The 18,859-nt window shown below is 48.6% G+C and overlaps 6 protein-coding genes across 7 annotated transcripts in view; 4 read left to right on the top strand and 2 right to left on the bottom strand.

Annotated features, from left to right (window-relative positions):
* The first annotated feature begins 530 nt into the window (after nt 1-530).
* On the top strand, nt 531-1,532 carry LOC117587496 (probable endochitinase). The gene is made up of 2 exons (XM_034278268.1): nt 531-603; nt 688-1,532. Exons 1-2 carry the CDS (start codon nt 538-540, stop codon nt 1,480-1,482), a joined length of 861 nt encoding a protein of 286 aa, XP_034134159.1. The 5' UTR covers nt 531-537; the 3' UTR covers nt 1,483-1,532.
* Nucleotides 1,533-1,686: 154 nt separating this feature from the next.
* On the bottom strand, nt 1,687-5,402 carry LOC117587138 (balbiani ring protein 3-like). The gene is made up of 3 exons (XM_034277645.1): nt 5,304-5,402; nt 3,772-5,232; nt 1,687-3,146 (listed from the first exon to the last, which is right to left on the bottom strand). Exons 1-3 carry the CDS (start codon nt 5,323-5,325, stop codon nt 1,720-1,722), a joined length of 2,910 nt encoding a protein of 969 aa, XP_034133536.1. The 5' UTR covers nt 5,326-5,402; the 3' UTR covers nt 1,687-1,719.
* A 3,112-nt stretch (nt 5,403-8,514) lies between these two features.
* On the top strand, nt 8,515-9,835 carry LOC117586870 (peritrophin-48). The gene is made up of 2 exons (XM_034277167.1): nt 8,515-8,718; nt 8,791-9,835. The coding sequence occupies exons 1-2, from the start codon at nt 8,712-8,714 to the stop codon at nt 9,795-9,797; spliced, it is 1,014 nt and encodes a 337-aa protein (XP_034133058.1). The 5' UTR covers nt 8,515-8,711; the 3' UTR covers nt 9,798-9,835.
* Nucleotides 9,836-10,486: 651 nt separating this feature from the next.
* On the top strand, nt 10,487-11,881 carry LOC117587064 (26S proteasome regulatory subunit 10B). The gene has a single exon (XM_034277505.1). It carries the CDS (start codon nt 10,592-10,594, stop codon nt 11,813-11,815), a length of 1,224 nt encoding a protein of 407 aa, XP_034133396.1. The 5' UTR covers nt 10,487-10,591; the 3' UTR covers nt 11,816-11,881.
* A 443-nt stretch (nt 11,882-12,324) lies between these two features.
* On the bottom strand, nt 12,325-13,841 carry LOC117587065 (endonuclease G, mitochondrial). 2 transcript variants are annotated; one of them, XM_034277508.1, is made up of 3 exons: nt 13,485-13,841; nt 13,243-13,428; nt 12,325-13,179 (listed from the first exon to the last, which is right to left on the bottom strand). In XM_034277508.1, exons 1-3 carry the CDS (start codon nt 13,638-13,640, stop codon nt 12,376-12,378), a joined length of 1,146 nt encoding a protein of 381 aa, XP_034133399.1. In that variant the 5' UTR covers nt 13,641-13,841; the 3' UTR covers nt 12,325-12,375. The 2 variants fall into 2 exon arrangements, with proteins under 2 accessions (XP_034133399.1, XP_034133398.1); XM_034277507.1 differs by having other exon boundaries at nt 12,334-13,179; nt 13,240-13,428; nt 13,485-13,839.
* A 2,957-nt stretch (nt 13,842-16,798) lies between these two features.
* Nucleotides 16,799-18,859, top strand: part of LOC117587451 (putative dipeptidase CPSG_01350) — a 69,419-nt gene continuing 67,358 nt past the window's right edge. The window contains exon 1 of the mRNA XM_034278170.1: nt 16,799-18,417. Coding sequence (XP_034134061.1) covers nt 16,894-18,417 — 1,524 coding nt within the window. The 5' untranslated portion in view covers nt 16,799-16,893. The remainder of the gene's footprint in view (nt 18,418-18,859) is intronic.

Below are 18,859 nucleotides of genomic sequence, written 5' to 3'. Positions count from 1 at the left end.
CACTTAACTTAGCTCATCAGTACATGTGCCTACTTTTAGGCAAACATCGATATATATTTTAGGAATCTTTTAAAAGAATATTTAACGTTTTCTTGGTTTGGCCATGAAATGCTCTAGCAAGGAGTTCATCGACCGCATCTTTTACTTTTTCCAACAAAATTAAATACAAATGAATGAAAATCAAGTCAACCCTTGATAACCGAGCTCATTCCGTTAATTTCTGTTAATTTCTGTTAATTTCTGTTAATTTCGTGAAATTTCTGGGAATACCTATGTGTGCAGATATGCGTGCAGTAATGGTATGTGTTTATAAGACATTACATATGTTTTTTATGAACTGTCTTATCAATTCTTAGTAAAGAAATATGCGAGCAGATAGCGAATGGAGGAGTACTTGTGCACTTATCAGATTTCCCTGATATTATCAAAGAGAGAACATTTTACATATTGGGAGCGCATGCTAATTTGAATTCATTGCGAGTGTATAAAAACGATGTACGACGAATGGAAAAGTTCAGTTCGATAGCGATACCCAATATGAAGCTCCTTGGACTGCTGTGGACCCTTTGCGTCTTGTATAAAACATCTCTGGCTCGCGTACAAGTGGGTACCAGTACCAGGCAGCGAAAGCCAAGAATGAACACATAAAGATGATTAAAGAACTAACTAAGTACCATGATTCCACAGGACGGCTTCTCGTTTAAGACATCCATTTGTGATGGTAAGAACGGGGGCCTTTTGCCCATGTATGGAACGTGTCGGGGATATTATGTGTGTCTGGATGGGAACGCTGTAATCGGATCCTGCGACGGAGGCACATTGTTTAATCCCAAAACTTTACATTGCGATGATGCCATGGACGTGGACTGCATATTCGAGGCCAAGCAAAGTGATTACAACGATGGATCGAGCTCGGAAAGTGAGGAGGATGAGGAGCCCCCGAAAACCGATGCCCCACCCACGCGGAGACCGTCAAAGCAGCATAGACCTCAGCCACAAACACAACAAACTTCGGATACATTCAACAGAGTGTGTGCTGGTAAGAAGGATGGCATTACCCTGGCAAAGGACGACTCGTGCAGTGAGTACTTTGTGTGCGAGTCGAAGCAGCCGCGTCTTCGCGTTTGTCCCACCAATCAGCACTTTAGTCCCACTCGGCGGATCTGTATGAAGCCGAAAGACGCCAAGTGCCTGGTGAGTCAGGAAAAAAATCGACTAGAGGAGCCAGCCACATCCGCCGGAGCCTGTTCCGATGAAAAGGAGAGCTCCTTGGTGGCCCATCAGAAAGATTGCGGAAAGTTTTTACTCTGCAGCAACCAGGTTTTCCTTGTAATGGATTGTCCCACTGGCTTGCATTTTAATTCCAAAACGATGCGGTGCGACTACCCAAAGATCGCGAAATGTCAAGTGAAGGAAAAGGGAAATAAAACTGCAGCAAAGACCAAAAATGCAGCACGAAAACCCAAGAATCGTCCCTTGTAACACTTGCATGCAAATAAAATAAATATCCCATGTGTCATCACATGTTTCATGCTTCAAGTATCAACTATTATATAGCTTCCAAAGCTAGTAAATTACTATAAGACAGGGAAAGCCAAATAAAATACCACTAAGTAGTTTAGAAATTTCGATACTAATTTAAAAACGTCCCCAAACGTTGGATTCCTAAATTCAAATTAGCTAAAATGCGCTGTTAAAATTATAGGTTTATTGTATTATTCAGCATTCCACGTTGGCGGGCCAATCGCAGACCTTGAACAGCGGATTATAGAGCAATCCATTGCTGCAGTTGAAGTCCACCTCACACTCGCACTGGCAGACCACATAGGCGCTGCTGCACTTGTTGCTGGCATCGCCGAACATGGTTCCATCCCGCTGGCCCACACAACGACCTTGGCTTTCGCAGTAGGTGCCAGATGGTCCGGCATTGGGGCCGCTGGGTGGCGCAGATCCATCCTCGCAGTTCACATTCTCCGGGAAGTCACAGTCAAGCGTGAGCGGGTTGAACTGAAGGTTATTCGGACACGTTTGCTCAAACTTGTTGCCATAGACACACTGGGTGAAGGCAGAACAGTTCTTATCCACGGGTCCAATCCAATTGTTGGGCTTATCGCAGCACTCTGGGTCGCACACTTTGCTGATGCACACGCCTTCGGTGTCCACAATACACTTCTTCTGTGTGGCATTAAAGTAGTTCAAGTCGGGACACTTTCTAGCAACCAAGCTCCCATGGATACACTCCAAATATCCAGCGCAGTCAGCGGCATTCACGTCAAGTTCTCCCTCTGTGCAGCTGGGGCTGCCATTGCACTCGCCGTTGTCCTTTTCGCATGAGCTCTTCTCCGCGTTCCAGTAGTTTCCACTCGGACATGACTTTGATACGAGCTTTCCACCTGAGCAGAGCTTATATTTGGTACAGTCTGTGGAGTCTGCTTCAGTGCTGCCCTCCACACAGCCAACGCACACGCCGTCGGTATCAGGAGTGCACACTCCCAGGTTGACATTAAAGTACGACTGATCTAGACACTTTTGACTCACAAGGTTTCCGTTGACACACTTCAAATATCCAGCGCAGTCGGTGGGATCCTCCTGCAGCTCTCCCTCTGTGCAGCTGGGGCTGCCATTGCACTCTCCGTTGTCCTTTTCGCATGAGCTCTTCTCCGCGTTCCAGTAGTTCCCGGTTCCACATGACTTGGATACGAGCTTTCCACCTGAGCAGAGCTTATATTTGGTACAGTCTGTGGAGTCTGCTTCAGTGCTGCCCTCCACACAGCCAACGCACACGCCGTCGGTATCAGGAGTGCACACTCCCAGGTTGACATTAAAGTACGACTGATCTAGACACTTTTGACTCACAAGGCTTCCGTTGACACACTTCAAATATCCAGCGCAGTCGGTGGGATCCTCCTGCAGTTCTCCCTCTGTACAGGTGGGGCTGCCATTGCACTGGCCGTTATCCTGTTCACACTCGCCGGACGCCCAGTTCCACCAGTCTCCACTGTCACAAGACTTCTGGACGAACTTGCCGGAGCAGCAAACGTAGTACTTGGTGCAGTCATCCTCGTCGATCTTCTGCTCGCCATCTTGGCAACATTCTGCATTCAGTGACCCAATGAGAACCGAAAGCGCAAGCCACAGGGAAAAGGCTGCAATCCAAGAACTAAATTTGAGGAAATCTTTCTCCATCAGCGCGAGTGAACTTACCGAACTGTAGATGCTTTGATTGAGACATCTTTTCGCCACGCATATTGAACGTCTACTGAAGAACCATCGGTCCATATCGGCTTTTATATTTTCGGGCAATTAAAATAATTAAATGTCTTCCTGGCACCCGGAGATGATAATGTGGGACCACTCGTGATTTTATCAGCGCATTCGGTAGTTATACGATCGGAGGATGTTGTAGCACTATTTATAAAACTGTCAGTCACGTTTTCCGTTTGCGAAATGCAAGGGGAGAGCGGCCAGAAATCGAGGTGCGCTTGAAGAAGTTCTTGGGTCGAATCTCTCTCCCTGCAGCCTCAGTGACTGCCGATTATGAGCTCCAACTTGATTTATATCATACAAACTCGCAATTATTCCACTCGAAGTGAGAACTGATAAAACACAGCTGCCGAACAGTGTCCAGTCCGAGTCTGATTAGAAAGATTTATGAGTGCAGACCACCCCATTACCTATCGTTGAATTATCGACGGGTAAGAGAGGTCGACGGACCGCAGACCATTTGGTTGCCAGAAAAACTAAATATATTTCATTGGATGACTTTAAGTTATAGATTACATTTGACGTTGGTGGCATAGTTGCAGGTCAATAGGTCCTCGTCCCAGTACAGACCTTCGGGACACGCCAGCTCGACCTCGCACTCGCACTGGCAGATGACGTAGCCGTTGCAACTGGTCTCGGATGGCAGATAGGTGCCCTCCCGGGCGTTCAGGCAGCGGCCGTTGCTCTCGCAAGCGATGCCCGAGGGTCCGGCGTTTGGTCCTGACGGCGGCGTATGTGGCCACTGGCACTCCACGTTCTGTGGATAGTCACAGATCTCAGTTGTGGCATCGAAGAGCAAGTTGTTGGGGCACAGCTGCTCAACGGCACAGTTGAAGTTGCACTTGTAGAACTTGTTGCACACCCCATCGACAGGGAAGAGGGTTCCCTCCGCCTCGCCCTGGCACACGGTGCTGGTGCTGTTGCAGACAACTTCCGGAACATAGCCCTCGGGATAATCGCACTCATTGGAGGTGACGTTGTAGACGAGACCGTCGGGACAGACAACCGCAGCCGACTCGTCGCTCCAGTCCCAATCGCAGACCTGAGCCGTCTGATTGAACTTGGTGTACTCGTCGCAGGGCATGGCGATGGGGCACTGGCATTGGCACACGAAGTACCCATTCGTGTCGGGATCGGCCAGCAGCGTTCCGTCACGCTTGCCCGCACAAACGCCCTGACTGGCACAGGTCGTGCCCGAGGGTCCCTCAATCTCCTCTGTGGAGTCCGCGGCTAACGCTGGTGTGCACTCCACGTTCCAAGGATAGTCACAGTCACCGCTGCTGGGGTTGAAGTACAGGCCGGAGGGGCAGCTGATCTCGTTGACGCATCGATTACTGCACTGGATGTACTTTCCGCACACTCCCGGAATTTCCAGCTTGGCATTGGTACTCACATTGGCACACTCGTCGCGCTGGCTGGAGCAGTAGGTGGGCACAGCGGATGGAGAGGACGGAGTGGTGTTGACGGCATTGTTCGTGTCGGTTGTGGCCTCATCGGTCGTGGTCTCATTGGACTCTGTAGTCTCATCGGAGTCATCATCGTTCGTGGGTTCTGTGGGGTTAGTGGCGCCTGTGACGGCTGGTTCTGTGGTGGTTGACTCCGTGTTGCAGGGCTCTGTTACCAATGTGGTCAGACCTGGCCCATCCACGTCAGTGTTCGGGCATTCATCGGCGCAACAGGTGCAGGTGCAGTCTGCATCAGCCCTGGCATCAGCTCCTGCGAATGGCGACAGGCCCAAGCAGTTGGCCCGCCACTGGAAATCGCACTCGGCCAGTTCACGATTGAAGTGCAGTCCGCGGGGACAGCTGCCGATGGCAGCCACTTCTCCATGCTGGCATACCGCAAAGCGACCGCAGTGAGTCGATACAGGCAGACGAGTTCCGTCCAGCTCATAGAGGCAGACACCCGCGGATGCGGATGCGGACGCGGATGCGGTTGCGGCAGCGACCAGTAGAAGCGTCCAAAGAGCTGAGGCCAAAAACGACGACAACAGAGTATACAGAACAAACTTCATGAACGGCTCTTACTAACCCACTCACCACACAAATCGGTGTTGCGCATTTTCAAGACGTTCAGCAGCTTTGAAGTAGTCCAAAATACGCGAACGACTAAGTGGCGACCCTGGCAGAGACGAGGCATTTATGGGAGCGAAAAACAAAACTGCCTCGAGTGCTGCGAATCAGGAGCCAATCTTCTGATAATACCAATAACCATATTTATCACTTGATTAAGTCAACAAGTGATTTTTGGCGCTACGCACTATCGCACGAGTGTAATTACGTGCATGTCTCGAGCACGGACTTGGGACCGGGGGGCCGTGAGCGGTGAGCGGTGAGCATGCCCGAAAGGCACTCATTAACAAATTCAACGCATACCGTGGCACTATTGACACTACCCATTAATTGGCGTTTAATGTCGATCAATATGAAGTGACTGAAGCGTGTACCGCTCTCTCGGATACAATCACGACAAGTAGCAATCCAGCAATCGCGTCGGTGCTCGAATGAAAGATACTTAGTTCCGGTGATACAATATGCACGAATACGGTTATCAGCATGTTGTTTGAAACCCATTGACTGCCTAAGGGAAACACTCTGCGCTGCTGTTGTGTGGTTCGCACTCTCTGTGGCTATGTAGGGCAGCATAGATAGATGCTTAACACTCTGACAAGACCCCCCAAGAGCCCAGTCTTTTGTTGAATGAGAGAAGCCTTATATTGCCTGTTAGGGTTGAGCCTAAAGACAGCAGAAGTTATTCTTATCGTACGTTGAGATTAGGTGGTAGCAAAGAAAACGATACCGAGAGAAGGTGTTGCAGACAAAGGAGAAACCTGACATGCATTACCACCCTTCGTTCGGTGATCGATTAGTTATTGTTATCAATTAGTTCATTCCATCGATTGGCGATCGTTCATTCACATTTTCATTTGCTCCTTGTGGGCGGATACGCTTGGAGGTTGTGCGGTGTTTGGGGTTGCGATAATGGACACTTTTTATAGACGCTATCGAACATTGAACGCATGTTTGTATACCCTGCATTTGTATTGTAGAAAGGTATACTAAATTCAGGTCAACTTATGTAACACTTGAAGCAATGGGATGATGGTGGCTTGGAGTAGCGAGTATATTGTAGTAGAATATGGAAATACCGACACAAATATCTCGATGGAAATGTGATTAAGCGCGATTAATAATCTAATTACTCTCACTGATAGTTTATTTGCAATCGAAGCGACAACCTTTGGGCGCTGAGCACTGGAAATATTCAGAGAAATTGTCAATTGTCTCAGGATTTGAATTGTGCTACTGAACCAACAACATGCAGATGAAAATTGCGGTGAGAGGCTGGCTGGCTTCCTGCTGCTTCGCGGCGAGTTGGACGGGGAGCGTCAGCTGAAACCGGAGACAATGCAATTCTAATTATTCAAATGCGAGCCAAGTACGCTTGAATTAAATTACCAAACTTAAGAAAACATAAATGGCAAAAGGAAGAGCACCAGTTGCCGTTGTGTGCCAGGCCCTAGACACTTGGGTTACTTGGGGCCGTGGAAAGCCAACGACAGGCTTATACTAGCACTCTAAGGCACATCGGTGTGGTGTCCATTACATGCAGCGCATCGAGCTGGAGAGCGCTGTTGCCGCTCGTCAAATGCCATAAGGGGCAACAAAAGACAGCCGGGCAGAAATGTGAGTTGATCTGCGACATCCATGTGCATGTGGGCTCGCAAGAGGCTCACTCTCACACTGGCAGCCGGGCCACTTGCAGTGTCTATTGTGAAAATCTTCTCAGGTGTAACAGGTTTCTCAGATTTAAACTGAGGTCGCCCCTGTCGTGCACACAGTCATCAACGGCACTCGCCACGCCATCGATCGTGATCGTGATCGCGGAGCAGGAGCAGGAGCAGGAGCAGCCGGGGACAGCTCCGCCCTTGCAGTTAATGTTCGAATCGAAGAACTGAGATCGATTGGTGCATAGATATAAAGAGGACTCGCTAATTTTCAACTCTAGCACCATTCGAAATCAGTGCTTTTGATGAGAACCATTCAGCAGATTCAGACTCAGTGATTCCCCAAAGTGGCTAGTGTCAGTGCTCGAAAATGGACTCGTACAAAAAGTTTAAATCAAACCCAGAGAGTATAACTAATGAGTGCTGAGCTGAGTTGAGCAACCGCGTTCATGGCAGAAGCCATCAAAGTGCAAGCGACGTGGTCGTCGATCGGAATATGTTATCCACAGTCTCTTAGTCACCAGTCACTGGCAATAAGTTCGATATGAACTTACCCTGCCTTCCATGGCTGAAAGAGTGTACCTAGTTCAACCAATACTAAATGTGACATCCAGCAATTGCATTTGAAGCTTCACCAACCCGGGAAAACTCCGCCTGAATGATTGCTGGCCGTGTCATAACAATAGATTGTCCACCCTTTATCAGGGCTATAAATAAAAGACATGATTTGCCGCGTAATTAGTCGCTTAGTAATTTAAAAATAATCGTCCTCTTATCTTACTGAAGGCTTCACATTCGGAGCTATAAATATCCCAGAGCTGGATGGTGTCGTGTGATTCGCGAGCAGGATGATATACAATACAAGCAGATGGAGATAGAATTACAATATTGGCAAAGTCAATATGTTTACCCTGGCACGGGACAAATTTGTACTTGATTTTAACAATTTAAATTCGATTGAGAACGAACTCAAAAGGAGCCAACACTGACGTCAGTTCCTAAATTGTAGCAGTCTCATAAATATTCTTATTGTTGTCGTCTGAATCATTAGAGATTCACAAATTGGTAAGCCGTAGCTAGGAATAAACGCTATAAATATGTCACAGAACTGATGTTCTAGGATTATTAGATAAAACGAAAGTGTATCAAATATATCAGGGGAGCCACCCCTGTCGGATTCTTTCCGTTTCGACGACACCTTTCCATTCCTACGCATAAATTAATTAGTGGCATAAATTGTGAAGCGTGGGAACTTGTACACTTGTAAACAAAAGTATGTGCACAACAATGGAATGACCGATTTCATATGTCAAATAAATCACACTCTCTTTAGTATTGGGAATATAGTAGTCGCACACTCGCATCATAATTGCTAATTCATGTCGAACTCTGAATTATTAGAACCTCTTATCTGAAGACTTTTTTGACAGACTGTATGCTACTACTACTATATGTAGAAGCGAAAAAATTCCCAAAATTGTTTATGTCACAGCGCACATCGAGTCAAAACGGCAAATCTTATCTCCCTTGGAGCCTCGAAAATGTTTGTAAATTATAACCCCGTTAAATTGGAAAATCTGCGACTTGTCATTTGCCAAAGACTCTGCCAACTCCAAGGCGGTCTGGGGCGTGGGGTGGCTATATAAGGCCAAGCAGAAGAGCCGAAGAAAGTTAGTTGAAATTATTCTACTTGGAGTGAAGAGGAGGAGTTTATCTCGAAATGCGAGGTGCTGGCGTTTGGCATTCTCACTCAGAGCTCGGATACTTGTACTGACAATCAATTTCGTGTACCATTCCAGGATCGACAAGCTATATGCTGTATGCCCTATTGCTGGCTCTCGTACTGCAGTTGAGCCACCAGTCCCAGCTCTTGAACTCTGGCGATGACGTCTGCCGACTGTTTGCGGATGGCACAAAGCTTCGCAAGCCGGGCGGCTGCAACGAGTGGATTGTGTGCCAGAATCAAGTCAGCACGACGGGCGGAACTTGCAGCGGAACCACGCCCTACTTCAGTCTTTCGAAGGGCACCTGCCATAAGACCTTGGACACCACCTACTGCGCCAGTCCGTGCACATCCACCACAAACGGCTACGTGGGCAGCACCCTCAACTGTGCCAATTGGTACTACTGCGAGAAGAAGACCTTAAAGGGCAGCGGTTCCTGCACCGGCCAGTTCTTTGACCAGAAACTGCAGCAGTGCGTTTATGCGGAGAACACTTCGTGTGCGGCCAAATTTGAGTGGTGCGACATCGTGCCCATAAACGTGCCGTTCCGCGACGAGGGCTACTGCAACAAGTACTATATCTGCGACAAGTCCTATAAGCTTATCGAAAACACTTGCGAGCTGGGTAAGTACTACGATGTACAATCGAAGGTGTGCGTGGCCAAGAAGAATGTTGATTGCGGGGAGCATCCGCTGCCAGTCAACGTGTGCGGAACCAAGAAGTTGGCTGTGCGCAACAAATTTGTTTCGGATGGTGCCACCTGCCGTGGGTACTTCTACTGCCGGGATCTCGGCTCCGGTGTTCCCGATCCCAACCCTGAGCGGCTGCAATGCGGAGTCGATTATTTCTTCAACGTGGAGCGACAGGCCTGCATGCCACGCGAAACCCAGAAGTGTGACGAGGATCGTTGTGATGGCCGCGACAGTGGCTTCGAGCTGGCCTCGGTGAAAGGATGCCATAACTACCTAACGTGCGCCGATGGCAAGGAAGTCAATGTGTTGACCTGTGGCGATGAATACTTCGATGTGGAAGCCCAGAAGTGTACTCCAACCATTAAAACCTACGGTGCTTGCACCGCTTAGCCATTGTGATTTCAAATAAACCAATTATCGGCCACTTATTCTCGTCTTCTCATAACAATGACCTAAATAAATAAATTACCAACGTGGTTAGGGAAAGAGCATTTTAGATTTGCATTTTTGATTTCTCTTATTGTTTTATCTTCTCACTGATATGACACCACCGGGTACCAAAAGGAAGTCACATAACATTGACATTGCTAGGCAGGAAGAACCACTCACTCCCACGGAATCCATTGCCAATGCCACCTGAAGGGAAGGGTATTTATCTATGAGTCTGATTTTGCAATTCATCACTACGTCAATAAAAAACTGATAATATGAACCACACATTCATACATACATCACCATATGCACTACACTTGATAAGATGTTGTGTTGCTTAAAAGCTCAACATATTGCGAAGAACATGTTGCGAAATAAAATAATGTTGCAAATTTGGGGCATTACATTCTAGTTCCATTTATGGCCGTGGCCTAAACTTTAAACTCACAACCGAATAAATCAATTAATGTCAGAATATTACAAATATTACTAATATATATATACATATAACTAAATAAGATTAATACATATTTCATATGTAATATAAATAAATAATAAAATATTTAAATATGTATATACTTTTGCAACTTTTTGGCAATTTAAATTTAGTATTTTAAATCGAAAAATCATACCTGCGAGCAGCGAGCGGTGAGCACGTTAAAGTGATTCGGCATTTTAAGGAGGCTTCCATTTTGTTCCTAGTCTTTTTCTTTATTCTCTCAAAAGTTGAGAGGAGAGTCAGAATTTTTGAAATGGCCCAGACACCTGAAACTGGAACTGCAGCATCGGATGCTGCACGTCCGACCGTGGAGAACGAGCGCACAAAGGCGCTAAAAAACTACCGCATTAAGCTACTGGAGCACCGCGAACTTGAGGCTCGTCTGAAGGCCCTGCGTGATAAGCACAAGGTGCTCAATGTCCAATACGAGAAGTCGGAGGATGCCCTGAACTCGATGCAGAGCGTTGGCCAGATGCTGGGCGAGGTTATGAAGCAGTTGACTCCGGACAACTTCATTGTAAAGTCGTCGAGCGGGCCGCGCTACGTCGTCGGCTGCAGGCGTCAGATCGACAAGTCGCGCTTGAAGGCTGGCACACGCGTCACCTTGGATATTACCACGCTGACCATTATGCGCTACTTGCCGCGCGAGGTCGACCCTCTTGTGTACAACATGACTCACGAGGATCCTGGCAACGTGAATTACGAAGAGATTGGAGGACTGGGCGAGCAGATACGCCAGCTGCGCGAAGTCATCGAGCTGCCGCTGCTGAACCCGGAACTGTTTCTGCGCGTGGGCATCAACCCGCCGAAGGGCTGCCTGCTGTACGGGCCGCCTGGCACCGGCAAGACACTGCTGGCCCGCGCCATCGCCTCCCAGATGGACGCCAACTTCCTCAAGGTGGTCTCCTCGGCGATCGTCGACAAGTACATTGGTGAGAGTGCGCGCCTGATACGCGAGATGTTCGCCTATGCGCGCGACCATCAGCCGTGCATCATCTTCATGGATGAAATCGATGCCATAGGAGGGCGCCGCTTCTCCGAGGGAACCTCCGCCGACCGCGAGATCCAGCGCACCCTCATGGAGCTGCTCAACCAGATGGACGGCTTCGACGCCCTTGGCCAAGTGAAAATGATCATGGCCACCAATCGCCCGGACACTCTCGATCCGGCCCTTATGCGTCCTGGCCGCTTGGACCGCAAGCTCGAGATCCCTCTCCCAAATGAAGTGGCTCGCATGGACATACTCAAGATACACGCAGGACCGCTCTCCAAGCAGGGCGAGATCGACTACGAGGCCATTGTCAAGCTTTCGGACAACTTCAACGGCGCCGATCTGCGCAACATTTGCACTGAGGCTGGACTGTTTGCCCTACGCGCCGACCGTGAGTTCATTCTGCAGGAGGACTTTATGAAGGCGGTGCGCAAAATTGGGGGAAACAAGAAGCTGGAGTCAAAATTGGACTACAAGCCCATTTAGGGAACGCAATTAATTGCCAGAAAATTTGTAGAACTATAAGAAAATCTGATATATAAATGCATTAAATATGTCTAGCTGTAGCTAATCAGTTACTGTATTTGGCATAGATAAACTCAACTTGGAACGTCTTCAGGGGATATGTATTGGGATTGATTCTGTCTTTAATTCCAAGTTTTTCCAAGTCTTTGGTGTGTGTTTTCTGCAGCAAGCAGTTCCCTCAGCTGTTTGATACTGGCGCAGAAGAATACAAATGGAACGTGTCCGCGGTGGGACCGCCTGCCTCCTTCCTCTGAAGCGCATGTCAGCGGGCCATAAATCAGAGTATTGTGCAAGCTTGTGCTGCCTGGTTCCGCAGCTGGCACCGCAGTCCAGGAGCATTGGCCATGACAAATATGCAGTTTGGAAATGTTTAATGAATTTTGGACCGCCATTGTTGCTCGCGAACGAACGAGTGGGTCGCTGGTGGCGTTTTGGCAACGCTTCTCGAACCGGACCCGAGGTGTGGGATGGTTCAATCAATTTTATTTGTATGCCAACGATTGCCACATTGCCCGATTTATTCAGTTGATATATTCAATATCCCACGAACTGTCGCTTGAGGTGAAATCAAGAGTCTTGCGCTGCTCCCCGTCGTAGAACTTGAGTCCGGCAAAGTGTTCGATATCTCGGACGTCGGCCAGAAAAGAGCGGAGATCCGTTTCACTGTCGACTTCGGCATTGGGCACCACATAGCCCTCCATAAAGGGTAGGACGCCCTCGTGCCTGTGTTCACTAATAATGACCTTGAAAAAGTGGGTGGGCACAGCAACAGTATTGAAGCCCATCACGTGGTGGCGGATGGCCCAGTTCCTGAAGGTGATCCGCTGTGGCATGAACATGGGTCCCGTGTACACGTACACCGAGCCGGACTTGAGAGCCAGTTCACGGACATAGTGCTCCAGACGCAGCCAGACATTGTTTTTGAGGGCCCGACTGATTGGCACTATGTTGGGGAACTTGTAGGCCTCGTTAAACATTGTTACATTGCACTTGTAGTTCTGGGGCGAAGCCATGTGGCCACCCACCCACTCGGTGTTGCGAAAGTCGCGCATGTTCGGACAGAACATGCTCGGAATGCTCTGGTCTGCTATGTATTCGTTGGGCTTCTCCAGCGTCTGGGGATCTCTGTAGGCCAGGCATTCGCCTCTGATGTGCTCACAGACCCAGTGGGCGATACGGTTGCGACGATCGTACGAGAGCACGAAGTTCTTGTAGACTCGTATCTCATCCATGCCAGGAAAGCCGTACTTCATGATGCTTGCCACGTGTGATATATCCTTGTAGGGGGGCTGTTCCGCTCCTATAGAAAAGGTCATAAACATGATCTGAAATGGTTCGAGTCGGGCATTGAATTAATCTGGGCTTGAAACTATCAAAACGCTCACCACGTGGTTTACTTGGCTGCGGCTCCAAAGAATAAATTGCTCAAACAGAGACACACTGCCAGTATCGAGCGATGATACGATTTCCGACGATTCAGTTTCGCTCTCCTCGAAGCTACTCTCGCTCCTTATGCTCTGGCCACGCTCTGTGGGCTGCACTGTCGGTGGGGCTGTTAACCCTAGAAACGATAACTAAGGATTGAAGCAGGGGTTTAAGCATCCGTAATGGTTGCGTCTAACACTCGTACCGCTCTGAATATCTTGCGGCGGCTCCGGAACACATACGGATCCCTGAGCTCATCGCTGAGCTTTCGATATGATATGTCCTGCTGCGCAAGGGCTCCAATTAGAAAACCTGCAGCGCCTGTTACAGCAACCAGCGGGAAGAGAGTATAGATTGGCATTCTTCAATTTATGATGCAGTTCCGATTCAGGCATATCAAAAAGTGATTAAAACATATAATTTTGTACGTATATACGGCGCTAAATTTCAGTTGGACTTGGCATTTCCGTTCAGTTATGTCTCCTCAATCCAACATCTATTCTGATGGCACTAAATATACTTAAACATAGAAATGTACAAACAAACTGGAATAAAATAAATCAAGCACATTTGAATTTTTACTTTGACATGCCGATCAGAAGTGTTGAGGTACTATGCTATACCAGCACTTTATAAGAAAAAGAGCCGAAAACAAATGCTAATCCGAATATTAAACAAAAGAGCGAACGAAATAAGCACATAGCGATGACAGTTTGACAAAAAACTTGAGATGGTGAGAGAGTATCGATACACAGACTTGAGATGGTAGCAGAGTATCGATACACATTAATTGCATAGTTGTCAGCCAAACCACTAACCAAATATCAAAGAACTCGGATGCACTTGCTAGAATCACTTTGTGGCAATCAAACGTTTCAGGCTCCACAACGATGAGGCAATCAGAAAACTTTTTGTTTTCCAGCAGATCGGTAAACACTGGTTGCAGCCTAAAACACGAAGAGTCGATTCTTATATTATGTACAAATGCATGTATTTATGTACCAACTTACCAAGTATCCATGGTAGCTAGTGCGTAATATGACGAAGTTTCTGAAAAGAGAAAAATGTACTTCACGGAATTAGCATGTACATACATGTTCTTGCACTTCATATGTGTGTGTATGTGTGTAAGGCTGCATGTTCTCTCTGAGCCGCTAACAAAAATGTATTATCTTTGCTAAAAACTCAACTACACTACACTGCACTTGAATTGTTGGTACTTTATGCACACTTTTGTAATAATGATAATACACAGTCAGGCGTTTAGCGAAACTTTTCTTAACGGCGGGCAATGGATTCAATTGAGAACTGACAGACCTGATGCTATTATCGATATATGTAAATGTATCGCATATAATTAATTACCTTCTTACCGATATTTCACGTTCACTTATCGATATTAGTTATCTTGAAAATTTGCTGTTGCTGCGAATAGGGAAATGGCAATAGAGACAACACGAAAACTTAGCTTTCATCCTTTATAACTTTAATCAAAAACAGCCAGAACCAGGTGTAAAATAGCCTAATTGGCAACACTGCTCATAGGGCAGAGCTTCCGAAGAATGAGCTAATTAGTTAATTAATAATAGTTGAATGTTTAGGCTTATGTGGCTGAACGTGGAATGGAAACATGCAAATAATTTCATAAAATTCACCCGACCTAGTGCCTGCATAGTGGATGAAATGAATCTACAATACGCACTTCAACTTGGGAGAAGCTAAATCCCGTACTGGCTTAAAAGTATCTAGACGGCGTGGTATCTTCTATGGAGCTTTGAGGACGGATCTGGGAGGAGACGAACACAAACAGCAGAAATATTAAGTTTTCGGAAAACGAAACTGGATTTCTATTCAATAAGTTTTTCAGCTGCCCCTCCGCAGGCTGCCGGGATGCGGTCGGCTCCCTGGGCTCGCTCAGAGGGATGCTCTCGATATTTGTTGCAGGCACAACATGCGGCGCAGATTTGGTAGGCGCCTGCCGGTTAAGGCCAAAGTTTGCCCCTCAGACAGAACGACATAACGACAGAACGAAGGCAGATGCCCAAACATCTTCCCCATGAAGTAGTTTCGAATTTGCTCTCCTGTGTCCTGTGACCCCCACGAACGAAATTAAACGCAGCCCTGCAACAGGCGGCGTGGCTCTGTTGGGGCGGCAGGGCAGCTGGTGCATGGCGGCTTGCTCTGGATCAGGTCAGATGTTCCTGGTAAAATTGCGGCTTGACCTCGGCTCCAACTTCGATGTGGCATCAAACCATGTACACTAAAGGCTACGATTACAGATGGATAGTTTGAAAATATGGATAGTCAGAAAATGTAACAACTTTCAATCGCTTTATAATAAAGTTCCTGAATTCATTCGGCACTTAATCCAAATGGTTTTTCATGGTCTTCATAGTTAGTGCCAATGGCACGCAATGTACGCGTAATTATCGTTTTAATGAGTTCGACAGATGTGTTTAAATGCTTTCAGCTTAAGTCCTTGACATTAGTCCGAATTTTGTAATTACTCTGCCCATAATAATTATTTGTTGGCTGTGAATTCAATTGCATTGTGTAATCCGCAGATTTGTATTTGAATTTTATTTTATTATAGGCACTTTCATAATTCAAATTTATTATGTTTGTACAGTTCGCCATTAAAAATAAACACACGAGTGTTTATTTGTGTTTAATTATACAGACACAAAAAAAAAACACATCCCTTTTCCTGTGGGGTGGTACGTGGTACTGGTCTGGGCGAGGCGTAGATAGGGTGACACAAATAGCATTTACATCATAGATTCGCAGAAGAGTTCAGAGCCAGCAAATGCCAACATATATACACAAAATATCCCCTAATGCTAAGGTATTTTTGAACTTTGTTGAACACGTTTTATATTAATTATGTGGCTGGCGGAGTACTTGCACCTCGGATGTTGCCCGATCTGCATATAATGCAAATGGGGGGGCCACAGCTTGCATTTCATTAACACGATTCGGGGGAATGCAGCCTGCAGCCAGCAGCCAGCAGAAACAGCAGCAGCAACCTTCCACTCCACTTCTACACTCATCATGGATGGCCGTACGTCAAGATGAAGGATGACGGCACTCCAGAGGATATATGTTTGTGGCACATGTGCAAGTGTTACACCTGTGGGGAGGCCACCGCTGAGGTTAACAAAAATGGCAACGGCATCATCCTGGCTGGCGACTGCGAAATTGCCTTGGATGCCAAATGAATGCAGTTGCATATTTCACGGTCGCCCCTCACCACATCATGCCATCATCTCATCAGCATGGACTTAACATTTATGTAAATTAACAGTGCACAAGCGTTAACATTGCGACCCACTGCCTTAGTTCGACTTGGTTCAGCGCAAATGTTACGGCAGGTCACTTACGTTCCACATCGGCATCCACACTCAGACTGGCATCCACAGCTGTTGCTGCGCTGCTGTTAGCCTGCTGTTGGGCTTTCGTCCTGCCGTTATAAAGCACCAGCACAGACTCTTGGCCGGGCTCATTCCGCTGATAGCCTCGTGAGGCAACGGTAACTGGCTCTGCGCGACTGCAAGCGACGCGCGGGATGTGAATGCGGAAAGGCGAATGCGAGATTCGGTGGAAACTGCGACTCCATGACTTCCGGGGAGTGGGACCTGCGGGCGCTGAAGGCGCTCGAAGAGGAGGAGCAGCGCGAGTTCCTGGCCCTCAGCCAGAGGAATTTGTTTGAGCCACTGCTATCGGATGGCGGCGGTTTTGGTGCTGGTGCTGGTGCTGGTGCTGTTGGTGGTGGTGGTGGTGTTGGCGCCAAGCCAGCCCTGACCTACGCCCAGCTGCATCCACATCTGCTCAAACTTCCCACCATCGACGAGTGCCAGCTGATTGCAGCCAAGCAGCAGTCCGTCGGAGGCACCGGCAACGGGCACGGCAGCCTGTCCGGACTGCGATTCACGCGCGCTCTCTCCCTCTCCGCCCACTCGCTTTCGCCCAGGGGCGGTGGCGGGGGCTTTGGCAAGAAACTGAGGGCCCGCCTCGTGGGCGCAAAGTCAAGCGGATCGCTGTCGCCCTCGCGTCACTCCCACAGCTACAGCGTATCGCCCGTGTACACCCCGCCGCCCATGCGTCGATGTGCCACGCTGCACCACACGCAGCCGGTGCGAAAGACGTTCAAGAACCTGCAACAGCTGCAGGACCGCAAGCGCCAGGCCAGCCAGAATGCGGCGCCCCCCATGCCGCTGCCGGGTCAGCTGCAGCGGATTACGGGCACTGGCAAGACCTACTGGAAGTACGGGGCCAACTCCACGGCTGCCTCCATTATCGGGCAGCGCACTCGCCGCCAGCAACAGCACGGCACGGAGCCGCCAGTCGAGTCGAACGCTGCCTCGGACCTCGAGCTCAATGCGGAGCAGCTGGAGTCGGATGTGCTGGACAGTGGCACGGAGACGGGCTCCTGCAGCGTGCCACTGCCAGCGGCGGACACCAATGAGGTCCTTCGCCTGATGCTGAGTGCGGCCAGTTCGGCGGTGACAGTGACTCCCACAGCCGCAGCAGCAGCGGCAGCAACTGGTGGCACAATGTCAGGCCCAGTCACAGTGTCAGTGCCAGCGGCAGCGGCAGCTACGCTGAGGCGATACCAAGCCATCGGCGACGTTGTGGAGGAAACTGTTGCTTACGAAGCTTTTCACAAGCCCAAAAGCTTCGAGCGCGGCGCGCTCTTACGCGCTGGCAGCCTAACAGTGGAAGAGAGCAACAGCAACAGTCCCCGCAACAGTCCTGGCCGGGCAATGCAATCCACACTCTCAAGCGGTCGAAGGATATTCAAGTCCGCCTCATTGGACTGGCCGGGGGAGCCACAAACTCAAACCCCCCCACAGCCACAGGCACAGCAACAGCAACAGCAACAGATTAACGGCCTGACCACAAATCCGCTCGAGATTGTGGACCAGCAGACAATGGAGGCTCGTTACAAGCAGCGGGAGTGGGAGCACATGCATCACCATCTCCAGAGTCATCACCAGCAGCAGCTCGACGCCTCGCTCGGCCTCGGTATGGCCATGCCGGGCGGTAACACCATAATGGACGATGAGCTGGAGCAGCACATCAAGCACTGTTCGTGCTCCTGCAATCACATGGGCTACGGCAACTCGATGGACTATCAGGTGAGTGAAGAAACTCCCATCCGACTGACTACAGATGGAACTACAGATTCGGAACTTCACTGGGAATACGAATACGATAATTGCGATAAAACTGTACTTTAGAATTCTCTGTTCACCTTTGCGAAAGAGTCAAAGTTGCCTCCTCTCCTGGCTAATGCCAGGCAACAGCTGCAGCTGCCACTCTGCCACGTGCGCATTCCCTGGCAAATGATTCTGGCATGGTGGGTCAGTCCTTACAGCTCCTACACTTCCTAATGCCTTCACATAAGTTGAAGCTAAACTGATTACCATCAGAGCTCTTTGTGGGGCATTGCTGCCTGGAGACCAACCTGGGGGCTGCCCCATGCTGCTGCAGGTTGCAACTGCGTCAAGTGCCCCATTGTTGTGCTGCGCTGGCTGGCATTCACATTGGCGAGAACTTTTTCAAGTAATTGAATATCCC

Source organism: Drosophila guanche, unplaced genomic scaffold, assembly GCF_900245975.1.
Source record: "Drosophila guanche unplaced genomic scaffold, DGUA_6, whole genome shotgun sequence".
NCBI lineage: Eukaryota > Metazoa > Arthropoda > Insecta > Diptera > Drosophilidae > Drosophila > Drosophila guanche.
The sequence above is the reverse complement of the archived record's forward strand: the minus strand, read 5'-3'. Positions and strand labels throughout refer to the sequence as shown.